The sequence below is a fragment of the Manis pentadactyla genome, chromosome 5, assembly GCF_030020395.1.
Source record: "Manis pentadactyla isolate mManPen7 chromosome 5, mManPen7.hap1, whole genome shotgun sequence".
Classification (NCBI taxonomy): Eukaryota; Metazoa; Chordata; class Mammalia; order Pholidota; family Manidae; genus Manis; species Manis pentadactyla.
The window spans coordinates 174281959-174303731 of NC_080023.1; the positions used below are offsets into that span (position 1 = coordinate 174281959).

Below are 21773 nucleotides of genomic sequence, written 5' to 3' on the forward strand. Positions count from 1 at the left end.
TGAAGTTGCAAGGGTAATTTTGTTTTGTACTTACAATGTATTTCTTATGTTCATATTTGTTTCCATTTCAGATAACCGACATTTATCTTCAATTATGTTTTTCTTTCCCAAAACATTGTATTTTTTTAAAATTACAAATCCATACCAGTAAAATAAATGCCACATTTCTTCTGAGTAGGGCTGCATTTCTTTATCATGATGAACTATTGCTATACTGTACCAAAAAGGGGACAAATTATTCCATATTTAAAGTTTGCAGTCCCCAGGAATCAGCTGTTCACTGGCAAAGTCCTGATACAGTGTGTGGGGGAGCAGAGGCCAGCTCAATGGGCTGCTGTCTGCTCCCTCTATATAGGGATCTCGTAATTAGCAAGCTTCCTTAGGACACTTAAGGAGAATGTCTTTGACCCCGTTCTGGTGTACATGCATTTTGGGTGAGAATGCATCTATTGTATAAAATTAAGTATTGCTTAGAAGAGTTGAATCAACTTTAAGTGAGCACACATGATTTATAATTTCTCTTTTTTTCAGATAAATTGATACTAATTTCTATGTTGATAAGTTTAGATAAATACCATCTCTATATCTTTTTTAGTTTAATGTATATCTGTAAACAGTAAAACAGTACAAAATAAGATCATGAGTTTAAAAACTATAAACAAATTATTATTAGTCTATTGAAATATGGTATGATAATAATAGTGGATTAGATAATAAGCTGGCATAGCGGAAAATCTGTGCCTTAGCATTTGGGGTTTTGCTTTGTGTAAACAGAGGTTTAAGTTCAGGTTCTGCTCTAGAAGGGCAGAGACGGGCAGTCCCTGGCCGCATGGTTTGTGCTTCTGTCTCGGTCATGTGCCCTCACAAAGTTGCACACTTTTTTGGTGACTTTGGAGCAGGAATTTAAGGAATAACAGCTCTGTCTCTCACTGTGTGTGCCTGCTCTGTGTAAGATCCGGTCTGCACTGGTCCCGGCAGCCACAGGTGGTTGGTGAGAGGGGCCACTTTGCATTGCTTTATTTGCAGCCCCAGAGTCTGTCCCGGTGCAGTTGGTGGGGAGTCCGGACTGCATTTTGGTTGTTTTAATCTGAAGGCTTGTTGTTCTGGATCATTTTCTTAGCAAATTGCAGTTATATTTCATGGGCCTGCCAAAGTGATTGGCAGCTTGTGGAGTAGATGGGGCTTCTGGAGTCAGCAGGCCTAGGTTTTAATCTGTCACTTAATAGCTTTGTGACCTTCGGCAAGCTACTTAACTTTGCTGAGTTTCAATTTCCTCATTTATAGATTGGAATAAACAGTTCCTAGCTCACCCAGTTTTTGTGAGGATTAAAATAATAAAAAGAATGTAGAATTCCTATTAGTGAACTCTTAAAAACAAACAAGGTGGCAGTGGTTGAGAAATACCACATCATGGACTCAGAGCCCCAAGAGAATGCAGGTTGGATGACACACCATTTGTTTAATAAGACCTGAAATGACTCCCTGGGCCTGCAGGGTCCCCGGCAGCAGACGCTGGTGGGCTTAGTCATGACTTACAGACACTCTGGGGGCAGTTATTGGGATTCTGGTCCCCTCAGTGTGGCCGTTGCATAAGATGGGCTTTCTGAACACTCAGAGTGCCCTAAGCAAGCGGGTGCAGGACTCCACCCGGAGTGAACAGAAGGCAGGTGCAAGATGCTCATTTGCTGCTAGGAATTTTGCTGTAAACTCTGATCGGAATTTAGAGCTTATTACTTGAAGAATTGTTTTATGTAGGTTTTTCCTTATATTTTTCCCCTTCATCTGTGGATTTTTAAATTTTGTCTTGTTCCTTTATTGTTAGTAAAGCAAACGAGTATTTGCTGAATGAATGAAAAAATTAATTTAGATAAATTCAGGGAAGAGGGAAGAAAAGCAATATAAATTCTTCACCCCATTCTGCAGTGTGATTTGCAAAATTTACAGAGTGTTACAGAGTTTTATATGCTGTTTTCCATTATTTTTTGATCATCATCTGGATCTTTGGAAGCTGGCATTTATAAATTCCAAGCACTTTGCGATCCTTTCAACCTGTTCGCTGCCTCCAGGCAAGAGAACAGCTTAACTGAGCCAAACCCATGATTTCCCTCCCATTCTTAAAGGCTTTCTAAGGCAGCATATTATATAGGTAAAATAAACAAGAACCATCGATATCATTTCAAAGAAAGTGAAAATGTTGCCTTATGGGCATTTTTAACAGAAGAAGGGAAACAACACTATAAGATTGCATTGAGATTTTAAGGATTGCTTTTGCCAAATGGTGGATAATTTGCTAACGATTTTAGGCAATTCTTTCACACATTTTAACACGTGGTTAATGATCTTGCAACCAAGATAGCTGGATCAGTCCTATTTCCAAAATAAGTTAAATGTATGTAGTATACTTTCCTACTATTGAAAATTTTATGTTAGTTCCATTTACAGCCTGGTCTATTTTTTCAGACTGTGTCTAATCACACTAATTGTTGAGGTTCATGACCATCTATCATAGCACTAGTACTGAGAGGTCTTTCTTTTAAGGGTCTTTCTTGCCTTTTTTATTACACTTCAGATCAAGTCAAATTCATGTTCACAAGTTATGTCTAAGGAAGGTAGGACCTGGTGCATGAAAAGATAGGAAAGCAGTTGCAGATCTCAGCAGCACCAAAGCAGGCCGATGGTGCTGGCAGGCGCACTTGCTCCTTCATGTCTGTATCTCCTTAGGGCGCAGCACTTAAGCGGGAATAAGACTGTGCTTACCCGGATCGGACTTGAGTGATCTTTTTGATGTCCCTTTATTTCCCTGTAGCTTGCTGACGACCGTATGGCTCTGGTGTCAGGCATAAGCTTAGATCCAGAAGCAGCAATTGGCGTGACAAAACGGTCACCTCCTAAATGGGTGGATGGAGTGAATGAAGTAAGTTGAATGTTAGTTTCACACTATCTTATTTTTAATTATGACATTAACATATTTTAAGCTATCTGCCCTAAAAATGGATTTGGCTACACTTGAATGCATGTCCCTGGAAATATTTTAGCTTTATTTAGATTTATTCCATTTACACACCACAACAAGGTTGTGTGTGTGTGTGTGTGTGTGTGTGTGTGTGTTATGATTTTGGCTTTGATTGTAGCTACCTGAACTATAGAAAAAAATAGAAGACCTACATAACAAGGAGTGGAATCTGAATTTCTGGTGATTTGAATTAAAAGTGGCTCATGCATCAGTGAGCCTGCAGGTTGGCTGGAGACTGAATTCTGTACTCCGAGCATAGCTTATGGTCTTGGAGGCAGAGAGATACCTGGCAGGCGTCTGTGGAGTTCTGGTGATTTCATTTGTTTAGATACACTACGATGTTGGCCGGATTAAACAGAAGATGAAGGAGTTAGCCAGCCTTCACGACCAGCATTTAAACAGACCCACCCTGGATGACAGCAGTGAGCAAGAGCATGCCATCGAGATCACCACCCAAGAGATCACCCAGGTGAGGGTGGCAGTGGATCCCCAGGTGGGAAAGGCATCTTTCCCAGCCTTCTCCAGAATGTGGTGCATCCTAAATGAGATTGCAAACCAGTTTCCTAGAGCTCCCTTTCCCGTCTTAAGCTCACAGAGGGGCAGAGAGGCCCTGCACTCTCCTCAGCGTGTGCCCACAGTGTTTTGAAGCGGGACTGTTCTTCAGTTTTGGTAGATAGGACTGTGATTGATTTACAAATTAAACTCAGAATTACTGTGTTCAATCATTTGATTTTAAATACATAACTGCTGATATATACTAGGTCTTAAAATTTGTTCATGTTAAAAAATGATCTTCATAATTGAAAAGATGTGGCGCTATTGCCCTAGACGGAGTATCTTAGTATCCTAAAAAAGTTCCTTGTAAAATGCTAAATTTGAGTAATTTTTAAATAATGTGACTTGTGTTTAAACTTTATACATTTTTTATTTGTTTAAATCTCCTGGGTGCTAATGACCACAGAGCAGGCATGTGGGAAGGGTGTTGTAATGTCTGAGTCCTGACTCTTAGCCATGTAAAAGTGGCATGATTCTCATTTAATCCCTCCGGCTCCAGCGTTCTTGCCTAGACAATGGGAGCAGTAGTAGTAATGCCTGCCTCCTAGGGCGGTAGTAGGGGTTAAACCAGAAGAAACGCCCTAATGGAGGGATTCCTGATACGGGAGTGTGAGTCTGTGCTCAGTGGCCAGCGCACAGCACACACGTGTGCAGCAGTTGTTCAGATCGGGTTCCGTCTTTCTGTGGGTGTGAAGTAAGCCTCAGATTGCTAGTACCTACCCAACTTTCTCCACACTGGACTGTGCAGCGAGCACCTTGCGTCTCACCCGGGGCGGTAGCGCGCGCGGCCTTCCCTCCTGGCTCAGCCCCGGGCTTGCTCTCCCAGCTCTTCCACAGGTGCCAGCGGGCCGTGCAGGCTCTCCCCAGCCGGGCCCGCAGGACCTGCTCCACGCAGGAGGCGCGGCTCCTCGGCAACGTGGTGGCCTCCCTGGCACAGTCCCTGCAGGAGCTCTCCACCGGCTTCCGGCGCGCCCAGTCAGGCTACCTCAAACGTGAGTGTTGCCAGCGCTTTGAGGGATTTGGGGTAAGAGTCACAGCGAGCACAGACTCCTTCTTGTTTTCACCCTCCTTTTTTGCTTCTAGCCTTCGTTTTGTCCTGTTCCTTTCATTGCTGGCTTTTGAGCACATTCACACCTTCTGTACACAACAAAAGGAAGGCTCCCCTCTGGGCAAAGTGCCCCAGTTGAGGCTGAAGGTGGGGTATCAGAATGGTTTGCCTCTAAGAAAACAAAACTTAACTCCGTGCTTAGCTGAAGGAACTTGAAAATAACATTGAGCACATTTTAAAAATCTAGGTGTTGGGGTAAGGAAAGCTGCTAAGTAAAAAAAAATGCTTGTAATCACGTTAAGGCTCCATATTTACATAGCAACTGAAGTATTTGGGGAGGCCTGGAAACAATTTTCTGGGAGTAGGTTAAGTACCTCCTGTACTGGCAGTCATGGTCTCCTCAGCCTGGCTTTTTCCTCCTAAACAGTATAAAGTTAGGTTTCAGCCACAGTCTCACCCAGCTGCCCTATGAACTGGTTTTTCCTTTATTGCCACTGTAATCAATGATCTCCCCACCTAGTCCACAAAACCTAGTTCTCCTTCCGTCTGACAACTGGTATATTTGTATGTTAGTTTTATTACTTCTAAAAATTGATTAGAGCCATTTGGAATTCTTACTAGAGATGCTTCTAGAGAGAAATATTGATTTAAAAAAAATGTTTTATAGCAGCAGTTAGATTAAATATTTCTGCTTCGCTTAGGGATTCTCAGATGGTTTTAAGTGTCATTTTTGTTTTGTCATTCACTTGTCATCAAGTGAATTGTACACATTTACAGTGTGATTTTTGTCTTGAATAAACCTAATTGCTTGCGTATTATTGTATGTTTATAATCCTTTACTTTCCCCCCACCTCTGGAGATAGGCTTCTTTTAAACCTGCTAAGAATATCTCCATTTGACTGTTGAGTTTTACTCTAGGTTCCCCTTTTCAGTAGTGGAACCAGGATGGTTTACATACTCGAGTAAAGTGAATTCCTATCTATGATAGGCATGAAGAATCGAGAGGAAAGATCCCAGCATTTTTTTGATACATCAGTACCACTAATGGATGATGGAGACGATAATGCTCTTTATGACCGGGTACGTGAAGGGACTGCAAAACTGGCTGCTGTGCATTTGCCTCCATTCTGTTTCCTTCTCTTCATGGACCTTTAGCTTCCGTGCAGGGCAAATGGATCAGAGCTGCCTGACTCGAACGTCATCCATCAGGTCACTTTTGCAGCAGGTGGAAGAACAGTCATGGAGGCTGTACTGTTTCTTCCTTTCCAGAGGCCAAGGGAGACCTTGTAATCTGCCTTCCAGAACCTTCTGAAGACCAGTCTGCGCACCCCACTGTTGGGGGGAACCCAGAGGAATGCAGAGTGGCCCCTGTGGTTTTGCCGCACCCCCTGCTTAGCTGCAGAGGTGGGGCTCCAGCCGTGCTTTAGATCTCGCTTGTTTGGGGAGCTTGGATCTTTCCTGCTAGGGAAAAACAAGCACTTCTATGTTGTTTACGCACTTCATAGAAATATTTTCGGAATTCATTTTCTTTAAATTGTATCTAAAACAATACACCATACCTTTTGTGAGGGAAAAAAAAATCTAACATACAAATTCTGTCCTCTTTTGTTTTGCTAGAGTTTTACAGATGACCAGTTAGTGCTGGTGGAGCAGAATACACTGATGGTGGAGGAGAGGGAGCGGGAGATTCGCCAGATGGTACAGTCTATTTCCGACCTAAATGAAATATTTAGGGACTTAGGAGCAATGATTGTAGAACAGGTACGTGTGTTCACCTGCCTCATCCATGGGGTTTCCTCCCAGAAAAGCTGTCTTTCTCCAAACTTTTGATTATGCACTGCTGTCAGGAAAAAAATTCAAACCTATTCCCCTAATGTGTGTGTGTGTATGGGGGTTACACACATTTACATATATTTGTATGTATACACATTGTATTATATAATATATAATCCTTTCTTATAAAACATCCATCTTTTCCTATAAAAATACTAATGAGCCTTTTTTCAAATAAAAAAAAATAAATGTCAGTAGAAGTTCTCATATTCTCTGCCCACACCCCAAGGGTGCTCATGAGACCTACCTACTTTGGGGGTCTGGTTAATTCTGCCCATGCTCAGCAGTGATTCTGGTAATAGATAAGGTTTCCCTTCTAATTTTGGCAGGTTATTGTGTAATAGCGACTGCAAGCACTAGCTTTCAAGTAGAATTAGATTGTTTGTTCACTGTTAAAATCTGATTAGGTATTTTATTATCTTGCCAGCAGGGATTTGGGTCCTGATCCCCCCTGAAACCAGCTGTAGAATGGAGCTGAGGCTGTGGAAGATCTGGTTACATTAGTTACTCCCGCAGCTCCCAAGGAGCTGCTCTCGCTGTCTCTTTTGATACAGCACGTTTCCATTAAGAGCCCTGTTCTGCCATATAGCCCAGTGTTCCCGTCTTCCTATTTGAACCAACAGATTAAACAATTAAAATTCTCCTCGAGGCAAATGTGTGATTTTATATGGTGGGTTGGCGCCTACCATCTTTGCTCTGACCCTGGAGACCTGTGTTGACATTTATAGACATAGTAGTCAGTTTCCAGGCTTAATCATAACTGGGTCTGGCTAAACCGGCATTCTCTGCTTACTTGAACCAAGTATTTAAGCAGCAAATGGGCACAGAAGCTAGCCCTTTGCCATTCAGAGCCTTTTTCCACCGAACCATGTATTTTTAAAGCCCCAAAAAGTCTGAATATGGCATATCCTGTAGTGGCTAAATCCAAAAAAGAAACCTTGATTTGCCAGTCGTCCTCATGAACTGGACCTGATTGCACCTGGCAGCCCTCTGCCACTGAGGGCCTCCTGTTGCTGGAGGCCGGGGCCTGGAGCCTGCAGCCTGCCCTGCAGCACAGTGAAGTAAGGCAGGTAATCCTGTAGGGGAAGGACGGCTGCAATTTGCCCATCTCATTTTTGAAGTTCAGTTTTCCTAGGTGTGGTTGTTGATTGTAACTTCTGTTTATTGCTCAGGGTACTGTCCTTGATAGAATCGACTATAATGTTGAACAGTCCTGCATCAAAACTGAAGCCGGCCTGAAGCAGCTCCACAAGGTAATGCCCACCTTCCGGCAGTGCAGAGCTGGAGGGACTGCTACCAAACAGCAAGGGCTGAAGGGAGGGCACTCATCGCCACTGCCTTCAGCCTGAGCTGCTGTCAGCCTTCAACATAGTGGCATGAAAATGCGCAAAATCGTTTCATTCACAAGCCAGCCGTGTGCACTGTGGTCATTTTACGGCAGTTAGTGATTTCAGGTGCACCTCACACTTGGATCTGAAATTGCTGAGGACTCCCATTTGTGACAGTGAATTCTGAAAGAATAGCAGTTTCCTCCCCTAAAGGATGTTCCATTCTCTTGAGTCCCCTTGCTTTGGGAAGGCAGTTGGAGGGGCATTTGCCGCATGTGTGTGGAGCGCCGTCTGCTTGCTGCTGCTGACTCAGGCCTCTCGTTGTGACACGTTTCTGATGAATTGCTCGTGGGGAATCATTCTGGCAAAGATAAAAATCTAATTTGCACTTTTAATCACCACAGTTTATCTGTGTACCACCTTGAGAAAAGAGTCGTTTGCTGAAGTGACAGTGTTAACCGTCTTACTCTTTGCTGATGAGATGGCTATTCAGGAATATTTTTGTGACACCTGTTAAAAATCAGAGGAAAGCATGTTGGAGATCTTAACAATCAGTTATGAGAAACATACATACACTGCTGAGTGGCTCTCATATGGGTGCATTTTTTTAAGGAATATTTATACTTCACAAATAATATAAATTCTGTCCATTTCCTTGTATCTTCGAGACCCAGTGGTATTTCTAACCATATAATAAGCATTTTTCTGATTCACTGATATTCTGTATCATTTATCTGACAATAGCTGCTGTCAGTGGCAGAGATGGCCCCATCTAATAGTAGTGTCAGGTTAACAAAAAGTAAGCCCTTGCACAGGTCTGCCTGGAAACCCTTCACTTTCTCTTCTGTCTGCTTGGTGCCACGTGTGGGGTGAGAATGAGACCCCAGCATATGGTGACAAAGGGCAGGCTCACCTTGTATGTGCAGAGGGCTTCTTAAGCATTTAGATTCACTTGGTTATCAAGCCTTGTGTATTAAAAGAGTGAAAACTATAGTTTCTCACTCTATAATCCCCACATTTTGATATGCTGTTGAATTATGCATTGGCTGAGAAGTTTCTTGAATAACAACTAGTGAAACATGTTTTGTAATATAACAGAGGTAAAAGGAAAAGCTTTCTTGGTGGGAATGTACAAGTCTAGTGGGAACTAAAAATTTTGTTTTAGGTTCTAGTTTATAAATCATTTTGGTAGGTTTCAAAGTACATCATTTAGTACTGGCTCCCCTGGTGTTCTGGATTACTTACTAGAAAGTAAGTGTGCTGCGTCTCGCCTCTCCAGTCATATCGCGGTCTGTGGCACGGCTGGCCGTTCCTGGGCAGTCAGCTCATCTAAGGGCAGTGGGGCCTTGGGAGTCGCTTCACACAGGCCAGACTCTCAAGACAGGTCAGCCTAGCTGTCCTGATGTTCCCTCCCTGTTGGTGAGCGGTTCCCAGTGGGTGTATAGGCTCACTTAGGGGGCACAGCTACCAGTCAGAAGGCTGGTGGGGAACATGGAAGTAAGAACAAAAGAGATTGGGTATCTTGGGTATGTCTGCCGAGCGGTCGCCCTTCGTCCTTCAGGAGGTGCTTGCCCCTGACACGGGCAGGGGCCCCCCACAGCTCTTCCCTGTTCTCCTCTCTCTGGGTCAGTCCTTAGGACATGGGGCATTTTCGCGTCTCTGCACAGTAGGCATGGTGTGACTCAGCCGCGGCCACTGGGCTTCCAGGCCATTCTGTGCAGGTGAAGAGTATAGGGATGTTGAGCTTCTGGAAACTTCTCTCTGTTGTGTCATCAGAAGCACAGGGAGAACTTATCTCAGGTGGATTCTTTCTGCACATGATACCCAAGGGCGCATGTCCCCATTTTCATTTAAAGGAGAAATGTGCACTTGTTACCAAATACAGGGGAGGAAGAAAACAAGCTTCTTTGGGGCCATCAGTTCCCTACAACGTGGCTGTGTAGCCTTACCCGGTGTTGGCTTTCACCATGAGGGAAGAGGGCATTCATCCCGAGGACGGTGTCCAAGGTGACTTCCATTGAAAAGTGGGCCATTGCGGCCAGTGGGAGTAGAAGAAAGGAGAGCAGGTCCCTCTGGACCCGAAGGCAGAATTTTTGGCTTCTGCTGACCTTCACCTTAATGGAGGATCCCAAGCGTCGTATAGTGGACCCAGGGTAAATAGGGGGCTGCGGGGCCTAGGAACTCTCCCACTGGCGTTGACTGAATATATTGAATGGACGGAAGGGCTTTTAATCATGTGCCCTGAGCATAGCAGTGATGTCAGTAATGCAGAAGAGACCAGATGCCTGGAATTGGAAACAAGTAAAGCTTGATTTTGGATATTTGGGAAAATGACTGCCTTTTCCCCTCTTTTTGTAGGCAGAGCAGTATCAAAAGAAGAATCGGAAGATGCTTGTGATTTTAATATTATTTGTCATCATCATTGTCCTCATTGTCGTCCTCGTGGCGGTGAAGTCTCGCTAAGCGGCGTCGGGTCTGTGTGCCACGCGCGTGGATTCCCGGGGCTCGGGGCTCGGCTGCACCCCGCAGGCTGCAGCAGAGGTGGGCCCCAGCCCCGCGCCGGGGCAGGGAGCGTCTCCGTGGACTCCGCGTCACCCTCGTGCTCCGGCAAGGGGCATGGGCTTCTGTATTTCCTTCATTGTTAAGAATGTAAGGACCTTTGACATTGCTGCAGAATAGAGATTGGGTTCTGTATCATCAGTTATAATATATATTTTTTTTAGAAAGAGAAAATGAGTTGAATGTTTACAGGCACTCCACAAGCTGTTCAATATTATATGTGTATATGCTATTTTTTTAGCAGTCATGTCTGAGCAGCATGTTAAAATAATTTTTGGAAAATTTTTTTTAAACCATCTGGTTTTTAAGAAATTTGGTACCAAAAATTTGTGAGTAGAGGCAAAAATACCTCTTCATCTTTCCTATATATTTTCCAGTTGAAAACAATCTGAGAAGTCCCTTAAGAATTTATAATCCATCCCCCATTAACTTAATTTAGCTTTTCCATCACTGTTAATGATCAGAGTAACAAAGTGTGAAAAATAAGAAACCATCATTGATGTTAATTAACACATTTAGATGGACCAGTTAAAACAGCTTCATAAGTTTAAATTAATTGTAAATGGAGTATTCCTCAACTAAAATGTGTGCACTGCATTTTCTACTGTAAACCAAAGGGGTTACTAAGCAAAACCACCTAAATTTAAAAGTTGGTGATTTGAACTAACCTCACATTAAGAGGACTCCTGGCAGCATCATGAAAGTCACCAGCATCAGCCAGTGTGTCCTGTGACCGTCCCCAGCCATCCTTGCTCGATCCATTACTTATATGCTAACTACATAATAACCTGTTCAGACCAGACACCATCTAATGAACTGTGAATTTACACAGAGGCCATTCTAAATGTGTCACCCCATTTAGGATTAGTGGATCTCAAATTATTAACCAAACATCACTCCATTTCAGAGTAAAATATTCCATCACTGGTTTGATTTATTGGCTCTTCCATTGCCACTTAACATGCCCAGGAAGTAGGCATATTCCTGCAGCTGGTGAGCATCTTGGCCGGGAAATCCCTGGTTCGTGTCCACCGGAGTCAGACTTTGCTGTTTACTTACCTATGTTGTTAATATGGTGCTCAAATATATTCCAGGAACTGTAGAATAATGTGGAAAGTGATGATAACTTTGAAAACTGAACTTTATCTTGTTTTAATTGGTCTTTAGACACCAGCATGGTTTTAATGGTCTGTATAGTTTTTGGTAGCTTTTCCATTGTTTTTACTTCTCTTAAAAAGTTCAAGAAGAGCATGATCTCATTAAATGTGCTCCACTTTATTTGGACCAGTCACATAAAATGTCTCTCTAGAATTGACTTTGAAGTTGTTTCCAGAAATTTAAACTCATGTCCAGAGATTCAAGTTATCTAAACAGATCATGGACTTAATACTCAAACCCCTGCCTCAGCCTTCCCTTCCCTGGTTGCTCATGCCGCCAGGCAGCCCCTGATTTTCTTACTGCTAATGTGGCTGTAGAATGATCTAAAGGGGTTTCTGGCATTTCAGGAAATACGGTATTCCCTGACAATTATTTATTACAAAGAAGGTCAGGGCATAAGAATCTAGCATCTCCTTGGTCACCCCTGAAATGTGGGGTTTCTACTGATCTTAAGAGGAGCTAGAGGTGTCCTTTGGTCCCAGTGGATTTTAACTCAGTGGTGGAGCTGAGATGCTCTGTCAGACCAGGGGCTGCTTGGAGTGGGGCTCCTCGGACTGGGCGCACAGTGCCCCTCCCGGATCACCTGCCGTGGTGATGCTGGGCTGGTGTTAAAGCTGCTGAAGCACTGCGCCTCCCTGGCCCCTTTAGGAAGCATCCTCTAAGCCTGCACGCTGACTGGCTGAGCGCCCCCTCACCACTGTGCTTTACTGTTGAGCCTTTACTGGGGGGAACATCAGAAGCATTGGAGCTCATAAAGAACACTAGTAATGGTGTGCAGACCCTCCCCTCGCCTGGGATGCACCCTGAGAAGAGGACCAGCAGGGAAGGCTCCTCAGGCACCCCTGCCCCCTGTAATGTGGCCTGTGGTGGCTCCGCCCAACAGGCGGGAGAGGAGAAAAGTAAATGTTTACTATCAGGGCTCCAAAGCTCCTGATCTTTCCCAGTTAAAACTAAAATCTGCTGTCTTTTGTTGTATTAATTTGAGGGCTGGGGGTGCTGGCTCGCCATGGGCGTGAAGCATGTATGTCTAATTGAACGGATCTACCGCTTTCTCTGCTAATTGAGAGAGCATTATTTATTTGTTCTGACACTAGTGTTTTCAGTGTTTTATCCTAGCTAATGGCTTCTTAAAGGTAATAAAACCCTTCCAACCTAATTGGTCAGATAAGACTTTTTTCTTGTGTGCTTAAATAAAGCAATTAGTGAAACACTTCTATCCAGCGTGACTTTTTGGGTCCTTTTTTAAAACGAATTTACTGTTCCTGGAACCTTTTTGTACAATAAAGCAAATCATGCTGATTCCAGAACAGCTGCAACCCTAGTATTGATTTTAACAGCGGGGCCAGTGTTTTCTTCAAATGCGTCCGTGGTCCAGGAGGGCCTGGCCTGGCCTGTGATGACTGTTTTGTGTCTGAGGCCTTTGCCTCCATGTCTGAAAAGTCCATCTATCTACCTAATGGACACTTTCAAAGGAACCAATCTATTTGATTCCCAGTACACAAAAAGGAAAACTGCCTAAAACGCAGACAGTTATTTCTCTTATGAAAATGTATACTTTATATATATATGAATCAAGAAACATTTGGAGATCATCAAATAAAATTGTAGTATGTGTACCTCGTTGAGCAGTAATTCTCACGCCACAGGCTCTAGGAGACCTGGGTTTCTAAATGACTGAGTATCTCCTAGCCTGTCGTATGGAGAACCTTAGGGATAGTGTTTGCCAGTTGAACTCAGAAGCCAGGGCTGTATTTCCCCTTGAGTTGGTCTGTGTCTGGCTTCTCCTCAAAGGCTGGGATGTTTTGTGATGCAAAGCATCAACTCTCGCCCATCTCTGCTCCAGGGGAGGTGTCCTCAAGGCATGATGGGGCTATAGGTCTACACTAGAGTGGATCCCCATACAATCCTGTCTTTACAGACAGTCACCTCGGCAAGGTGGGCATTAGGCCCACCAGGCGGCTGCTGTTTATGACTATCAACTTCGAATCTGTTGATGAACCGCACAAAAGAAGCAACCTCTTACTGTGTGCTTTCCTTGGTTTTTGACTAGAAGTTAGATTCCCCCCATGACTTGCTCTCAGCCATTCACTCTGTCCGAGAATCAAATCCACTCTCAAAGCACATACATTTGCAATAGGCTTCAGAAACATTCTGGCCCGCAGTAACGACACTGGAGAAATCCTCCACTCTGATGAGACCGCTGTGGAAGTGGCGACGTCAACATGTAGGCCCTGCAAGGCCTGGAAGCCTCATGGGTCACGTCACTGACAGGTTTGGTGGCCCAATCTTGAAAGAGCGCTACAAGTGTGTGCACCTACAAGCAGAAACTGCCTGTTGAGCAGAGCTTGGAAGGCTGGGCTCCTGGCCCTGAAGGTGTGACTTGCCTGGAGGCGAGGGAGTGGGGACCTTGGGTGGCTCCTTTTGAATGCCCACGTTGACAGTAGAACAGGTTGTATGTAGATGTATCCTGCTAGATCTAGTGAGCCTTCTTAAGAACTGAGCAAAACCCCAAACTGGAGCAACCTAGAATCCTTCCTGGTCTGTCTGTCGTGCAGCCAGCAAAACAATTTACCTAGCCTAGCATAATTTGTATCTCAGTTTGATAGGACAGCATGTTCTTCTACATGCTGGCTTAATTTTGATCATTGGGATCCCCTATTCTAGTCAAAACACTTGAGAACCGTATGGAGAGACCTGGTAATGTTTTCCCTGCAGGGATGCTCACTAGCTGGGGTAGCAAGGGTGGGACTGCTCAGGTGGTGGTAATTCATTGGTTAGTCACAAGTTTCCATTTCTTCTAAGATTTAGGTAGGCACACTAAAGAACATCATTTGATGTTAGCTACGTTTTGGAACTTAGCCCTGTGCCTACACAGAAATGTGGACTTGACCTACATATCTCTCTGTGTGTTAGCCCTTAAAAACTTGTCTTCTCCCCAGATTCCCATGACAACCCAGATGCCACCTCTAATCTTGTTTAGTTTAGTTTTGAAATGGAGGGGGAGAAAAACCTTCAGAATTGTGGGTATTAGAGTGAACTGATGAGCACTCCGGGTGGGCCCGTGGAGAGGCCATCCGCTCTTCTGGAGGCAGGCCCACTGAGGACCTGGCCGTCAGACAGCGGGCAGCATGCTTCCTGTCCCTGACCCCATGACATCTTTCTACCAGTTCACAGCTGGGTCTTCTCACAACTCAAAGGGACATTCCAGAGTCAAATGGCAGAGCCTTGTGCACAATTATCTGGTCATTTGAGGCAAAAGAAAATAATCATTTGTTCAATTGTCCAGATTAGCTCTCTGGACTGTTCAGAAGAATTGTGTGGGCCTCTGCCTCAGCTCCGCAATCTGGCTAAAATGGACTATTTCAATGAGACTGCATTCAACACACTGTGCATTTAAATCGGACTTAGTTAAAATAGACCCCTGGGTTTAGTATTTTCTGTTTGTCAGCTATTATTCTAAAATTGCGTTTAGTCATCTAAATTCCGCCATTAATAATCACTATTTCTCTCATTTTTTAGATGGCCTAATGGAGGCCAAAGGGCTCTGGTTTGCATCACTTGGTCTCTTTCTCAGAGGAAGTGCCGAGGGCATCACATGCTTTTTAACTTGATGTTGTGACTTGAGACCCATTATAGACCTGTGTTGCCTCAGCTGTTGAGCAAAGAGATCTTCCACCTCACGAAAGCGCCCCCTTTTCCAGATGGGATGCTGAGATCTGCGGTTGCACTGGGCTCACCCGGGGCTCGGACTAGAATCTTCTTCAGCTTTCTCATTTCCAGGCCAGGACTACTTCTGCTGATACCATTTTAATTGTTAATTTCTTTCCGTAAAATTAAACGACCTTCTTCAAGAAAGATTTAATGGTCAAGAAGTGATTTGGTAAAAGCTTCCTCAAGGATTTTTTTTTTATTATTACGAAGATTAGACCAGACTGAGGCTAAGCGAGATTTGCAAACAGTGGTATGTCATTATCCCTAGTTCAGTTTTTCGTGTAATTGGTGCGAAGAGATTGCAGCTGATGACTAAGCCGGCTGCTGGACAGAAAATGATTCTTTTGTGACATGACTAGGTGTGCATACGTGTATATCGTGGTTATGAAAGGTATATGTATGTGTAAAATGCTTACCAAGATGGATAATGCCATTTTAAACGTGGTAAATAATAAAAAATAGTCTTGAGCAAAACTGATTTAACAATTGCCTGAGAATGTAGCACTTCATTTCCACACTATGCAATGACTAGAAATTGATTTTTTTAAAATCCAATTAAGCCTCAAGGTTGGTTATCCATTTAAAAGGTCGACTGAGTTAAACAATGACAGTACCTTCAGTTCATGCTAATAATTAAATTCACACAGAACTTCAGCATTTACACCATGCCTCGTGGAGCCCTATGTCGCATGCTTTTGCACGACAATGCGCAGCGGAAGGCCCAGCGGCGGTTCCCGCGCCGGTGGATCAGGAGCCCGGACGTGTTGGGGCCCCAGGCTGGCTGCCGTCCCACAGATTCCCACACACCCCCGTGGGGGCCCTGGTCCCACCACACAGCTGGCCCTGCTCACCTCCCGTCCTCCCTTCCCCTTGGCCCCAAGAATATTGGGAAATGGAAAGGAGCTTCTCATGTAAAGAAAAAAGAGGAAATTCTTGGTGTATAGCCTGCTCTGTTCAAGTGTTGCCAAGTTTGTAATAATGTAACAAATCATGTTTTCAAAGTAGAACTTCATAGTGCATATTTACCATGTGTCCCCAATATGCTAAGAAAAGACTTTGAAATGTCTTTTTAGGGCCCTCATAGGTAATGTCGAAGTGTCACTGAACTTATGAAGATGTTAGGAGAACCACAAACCTGATTGGAATGCTTTTTGCTCTGTTTGGGTTAGCATGTCACTCAAGTTTTGTAAATCACTGAGAAGGGTAAGTCACGTTATTTCACACCTAGCGTTTAACCTGTATTGTGATATAAGTAAGGTTGCTCCAATTCAGTGCTTTCCATCCATAACTATGAACCAGCCTGAAATTTGGAACCTTCCAGATTTAGGGGGAAAAAAAGGACTGAATTTCCTTCTCCTGACCCTGAAGAAACCTAATAATTTTTGGTTGGGCTTTCCTTCCCCCTCCCCTCTCCAGACTTTTCCTCATACTGTGCAGCAGCCAAAATCCTCAGCAACAGATTTATGATTCTTTTTGACTTTTTAAAAAGATCCTCATTTAGATATGACAGAGATGTGTTGCTTTACACAGGGTGTTTCTGGAAAAAATGTGACTCAGGTTTTTGAAGACTGAATCATTTTCAAAGTTCTAGAGAAACATATTACTTACCAGGATCCTATAAGTAAAGGTTTCCCTAAAGAAAGGCTTTCTTGATCAAAATAAACATTTACCCCCTCTTTGTTTTTCTATACATTTTCATTTTTATGTGCTGAGCTTGCTTCAAGGAATGCAGAGCCACAGTGGGTCTGTTAATTATTTCTCTTCTCCGTCCTGCAGCCACCCCATCCCACGACTCCAGGCTTCAATATGCCCTTGAAAACTTCCACAACTACAACAATAATTTTGTTGGTGTTCAGAAGTAAATAGGAATTTAGTTCCCAAGACATGAGGCTTATTACCACCTGACACTGTGCCCTTCCTGGGAGAATAATTTAGGCTGTTAGAATGGCAAGGGACCTCCAAGAGCAGCTAGTTCAGCCCCCTCGTTTTATCGAGAAGTCCTAAAAACTGATGTTAGGAGGAACACTTTTTGTTGTTTTAAGTTCCTATAATATGTTTTCATTAACACATTCCCTCGTCCCACTCATCTCGGAAGGTAAAAGCACAGTGCTTGAGAGGGGATTACAAAACGGGCTCTTAAGCAAAGTGCAAAAGATGACACGCAATGTGCTTTCTTAGGTGTAAAATCCCTGAATATATATAATGTATTTTTTCCAAAAAGGAACAGTCAAGATAAACCAAAAACTAGTAACAATGGTTACCTACGTGAGGATGAGTAGAAAAGGGGCAGTGCATCCCATTCGGGCATTCCTTCCACAGTTTTGACTTTTGAACCATATAAATATTTTACAGATTCAAAAGGGAAAATGTAAAAAAAAATGAAAACAGCAAACCCTTATGTAGAATACAGAAACATAGGAGTCTAGATGTACGTCAGATAGAATGTATAACAATCAAGTACATTTTTAATATATCCGTAGGATACATTATAAGGACAACAGCAAAAAGTCTCTGACTTTCCCTGGTGGGTCTGTTGTCAGCAGTGGAGGCTACCTGGGGCGTGTCCGGAAGGAACAGCTGATGATCGGAGGATCGGGTTGAGGGTGGCCGTAGAAGGGGCTGCGAGTGTGGAATGGGGGCAGGCGAGGAAGGGCCCTGTCACGTGGGATTTCAGTTGGAGGAATCAGGGTGAACTCACCATATTAAAAAGAGTGACTCCTCCTTCTGTCCTCTAAAAGGATCAGAAACAAGGACACCCCAGGAGCCATGGGCACAGCTGGCGTGCACAGCTGGGTTTCTAAATAGGGAGCTCTTCCTCTCTAAACAACCATTCCCCCCACGAAAGGAGTCAGGACTCCTTGGAGAAATGGCTGGCCCTGATTCTGGGACAAAGGAATGGAGTCAGCCTGGGAATCCTCTTACTGTTCCAGAAAGGGCAGATGTCCTCAGAAACTGGGGGGAACCTGTGACAAAGACAGGACCTGGCTGGTGGGGCTCTCACTGCCTGCACGGGGCGCTGGAAGCAGGGCCACCGGAAGGCCCGCCATCACGTACAGAGGGGGGTAAGGCTGGATGGTGGGCCTGCAGCCACTGCAGTCACACTGGCCCGTATTTGGTTTCATGCTCTGCTGTGGCCACCTTGAAATTCTTTTTGAAAAAGAGGCTTTGCACAGGACCCCCCAGATTATGTAGCCAGTCTTGGGGCAGGGGGCAACAGGGAGGTGTTCTTTACTCAAGAATACCAAATAATAAGTGGAGAAGAGCTGATACAGCTAGAAAATCACCCTGTTGCATCCAGGACTTGATTCACGCAGAGATCGTCATTGGTTATGAAAGCCACGGTGGAAAGGCGGGCAGAAACGAGAACATACTAAGAGTCTCAGAGTCACTCCATGCTTTATAAAGAGGAAATGGATTCTCATTCCACTAGTTATAAAGGGGGAAACATACCTTTTTCATGAAGACATCTGGCCAAGCCCACTCAAACCAGGAAGCCAGCCTTGGCTAGTAACTGGAGGCGTGAAAGTCATGTGGCTCCTGACATGGTGCGTGGGAAACACAATGTGCTTTGTTTGCCAAAAACGTTTAACCCGAATCTAATCCAATGGAAAATAGAGGAATCCAGACTGTGGGACCTTCTAGGAGACATGACAGTGTCAGGAAAGAAAGGCAGCGATTGTTTGGATTAAAGGAAGCCAAAGAGATGACAACCACGCGAAATGCCTGGTCCTTGTCTGGTTGCTGGATTTGAAAAGAAAAAGCCAGAAAGGACATTTTGGGGACAACGAAACAGATTTTCATGTGGATTGTATATTGGATAATAGTATTGTTTCAGTGTTACATTCCCATGGGTACAATCAGGACACTTCTTGATAAAAGGAGCTAGTGTCCTTGTTCAGAGATACACACTGAAGTGTTGAGGGTTGAGTGCAGGAACTAACTTTAAATGGTGCAGAAAAAAATGTGTACATATGTACATATACACATATGCACGATTCTAAGTAAAGGGAATCCAAGTGTTCATTGTACTGGTTTTTCACCTTTTTCATAAGTTAATGTGTTTTTCAAAGAAGTTTCATATAGAGAAATGTGGTTTCATGGCAATTAGAGGATTTTCAATCCTCAGGGGACGTTTAGCACAAATCTAGGTGGCATGCCTGCTGAGATACTTGTAAAATGTAACTGAGGCACTTTGATGTGCCGGCACTTGGGGCCCGGTGAGGGGAGGGGCGGACATGCACAGCGTGGACAGCTTCTGGGAGGAAGCTACCTACACCGGCTTTGAGGTACCCACAAGCTCAGGTCCAGACCTGGAGGCTCAGTGTACATCCCCTGCTCACTTTACGTACAGCCCCACAAGCTTAGGAGGGTTCCAGAAAGGACCCTACCCTGTAGTACTTGGGACCTTTGCATGAATGAGTTCCTGGTCTGGGATCAGACTGCCTGGCAGACCTCCACCTGCCCTCACGGCCCAGCTGGAATAACTCATCCAAACCCAGTCTTCACCCAGTGACTGGATTACTGGGGTTTATGGCTCTGTTGGCTTCCCCAGACCTCGGTGTGCATATGCACACACACACACACACACACACACACACGAACCCCATTGTGTCCCCAAACCCTGCCCCACCTGGAGCTCTCCAGAACTGATATTCAATAATGAATAATGAAGGAAGGAATCCATACACCAGAAAGTTGAAGCCAGGGCTCGAAGGGGATGAGTGTTTTCTCACATCAGGCACAGTGGAACCCGGGAACTCCTTGGCTATTGGTTGGGGCTAAGCAGGCATTTAGGAACAGGTAAATCCTGGCAAGAAATAAATACAGAAATGCACATTTCATACACTAGGGCCATCTTACATGATAGGAGTTTAGAAATGTGTTCTAGAATGCAAACTGTACAAAAAAGCATCCTGGTAAGTGCTGAGAACTTTCTTTTGATTTCTTCCAGCAGCTTTTAGTCTTTTCCTGAACTCCTAAATTACGTCTGAACACCCAGTTGAGTTTGGATTAAGTCTCAAGTCATCAAAAACATTAAGTTAGTTCTTGGGTTGCATTAAAGATCTGATAAGTTGTTTTAAATTTTCCTTTTTTAAAGAAAATTGAATCGAGGTGAATTTTTCATTGACAGTGAAATATTTACCAAGCTGTGGATTAATACCTTCATAAAACTTTACTTAAACAAAGCACTGACTATCACATTTATGTTGAAGTCTACAAAGTCTTCAGTGCAGAGAGGAAAGTACTTTCCTGGAATATATTTGTATCTGTCACAAGCTGCATCTTGAGGAAATTGGCAGGCATTTGAAGTGGAATAATTCCTTAGTGCTCTGTTTAGTTTGGATTTCTTCGATTCAGGGGTGGCTTCAAACCAGAATCAGGAATATGTGCTTCTAACAAGCATCTAACATTTTTCTCTTGCTTTGTGTACAGTAAGTATCCAATACATGTTAGTTGAATTGAATCATCTTGTTCATCCTTTCTTGGGGCAGTTCTTAAATACGGAAGTATTCTAAAATAGGAAAGAATCTCCAAAACAATCTCACTACCAGCAGTCTCTACCCTTCCAAGTCCTTGGACACAAAACTGTCAGATCAGGTTTTCTAAAGTGCTTAATGGATGCTTCTTCAGTCTGCAAAAGTCTAGGGCATGTATCAGACTCCCCAGTCCAGCCCATCACCTGCTCCCTCCCTGCTCTCTGAGAAGCCTCTTTCCTACTGGTTTCATGGCCCATGGACACTGCAGGTCTGTGCCCTCAGGTTCTCCACACCTGAAGGCCTTCCCCTGTTCTTTTCACCTTTGGAAGTCCTATTTCATCCATCAGGGCGGAGCTCATGTGCCTCACCCTCTGCTAGGGTGTCTTGAGCCTGTTGGCAATGTATTTGCAAACAGAAAAAAGGGTGATAGATCTTCATATATGCTCTTTGTATCCTTTACAAATGTGTGAAAACATTCAGCTGCTGTAAAATATTTTTGAGGAAAATAAGATCCAGTTAGTGTTGACGTTTGTCTGGGAAGCTGGGGGTTTTGAAGGAATTCCTTTCACTCATTCAACTATTTTTGAGTGCCTGCTCTGTGCCAGGTGCTGGGGGAAAAGCAGACAGAAAGACCTGCCTTCAGAAAGCTGAAGCTCTAATCTCTGGGCCAAGGGGATGCAGCTCGATGCCAAGGGGAAGGAGTGGACAGGGAAGATAAAAGTGTGGCTAATGGGTGGGCTGCAGGTCAGGGTGGGGAGACCCACTGGGAGGTCAGGGCCGAAAGCCTCAGATGACATGCTGGGGAGCTGGCTTTGTTATTATTTTCAGGTTGATAATGAAGAGGAAACTCCAGAGGACTGGTGCGTGTGTGGAACTACCTGGAGGTAACAGAGAGGTGCCAACCGAATGCCCTTGAGCAATCAGGATGTGGGCAGGATGGGGTAAGAGATTTTTATTTTTAAGTGGCTCCTGGGTAGAGCTTCCTTAGCTGGGCCATCACCCCCTGAACCTTGTATCTGAGCTGCAGCAGGAGCCAAGACCATTGCCAGTGGTACACGCACCACCCGTCAGGTGCCCCACAAACCTCAGCC

At 44.2% G+C, this 21773-nt stretch overlaps 1 protein-coding gene across 7 annotated transcripts in view; it reads left to right on the forward strand.

Annotated features, from left to right (window-relative positions):
* STX16 (syntaxin 16) overlaps nt 1-15683 on the forward strand; it is a 28776-nt gene extending 13093 nt beyond the window's left edge. For 3 of the 7 annotated variants that reach the window (XM_036901881.2, XM_036901883.2, XM_057503113.1), the window contains exons 2-8: nt 2807-2914; nt 3342-3482; nt 4395-4560; nt 5605-5696; nt 6234-6377; nt 7622-7702; nt 10136-15683. In XM_036901881.2, the coding sequence (XP_036757776.1) occupies nt 2807-2914; nt 3342-3482; nt 4395-4560; nt 5605-5696; nt 6234-6377; nt 7622-7702; nt 10136-10240 (837 nt within the window). In that variant the 3' untranslated portion in view covers nt 10241-15683. The other 4 variants (XR_008998035.1, XR_008998036.1, XR_008998034.1 and 1 more) reach the window with 4 other exon arrangements.
* The last annotated feature ends 6090 nt before the right edge of the window (nt 15684-21773 follow it).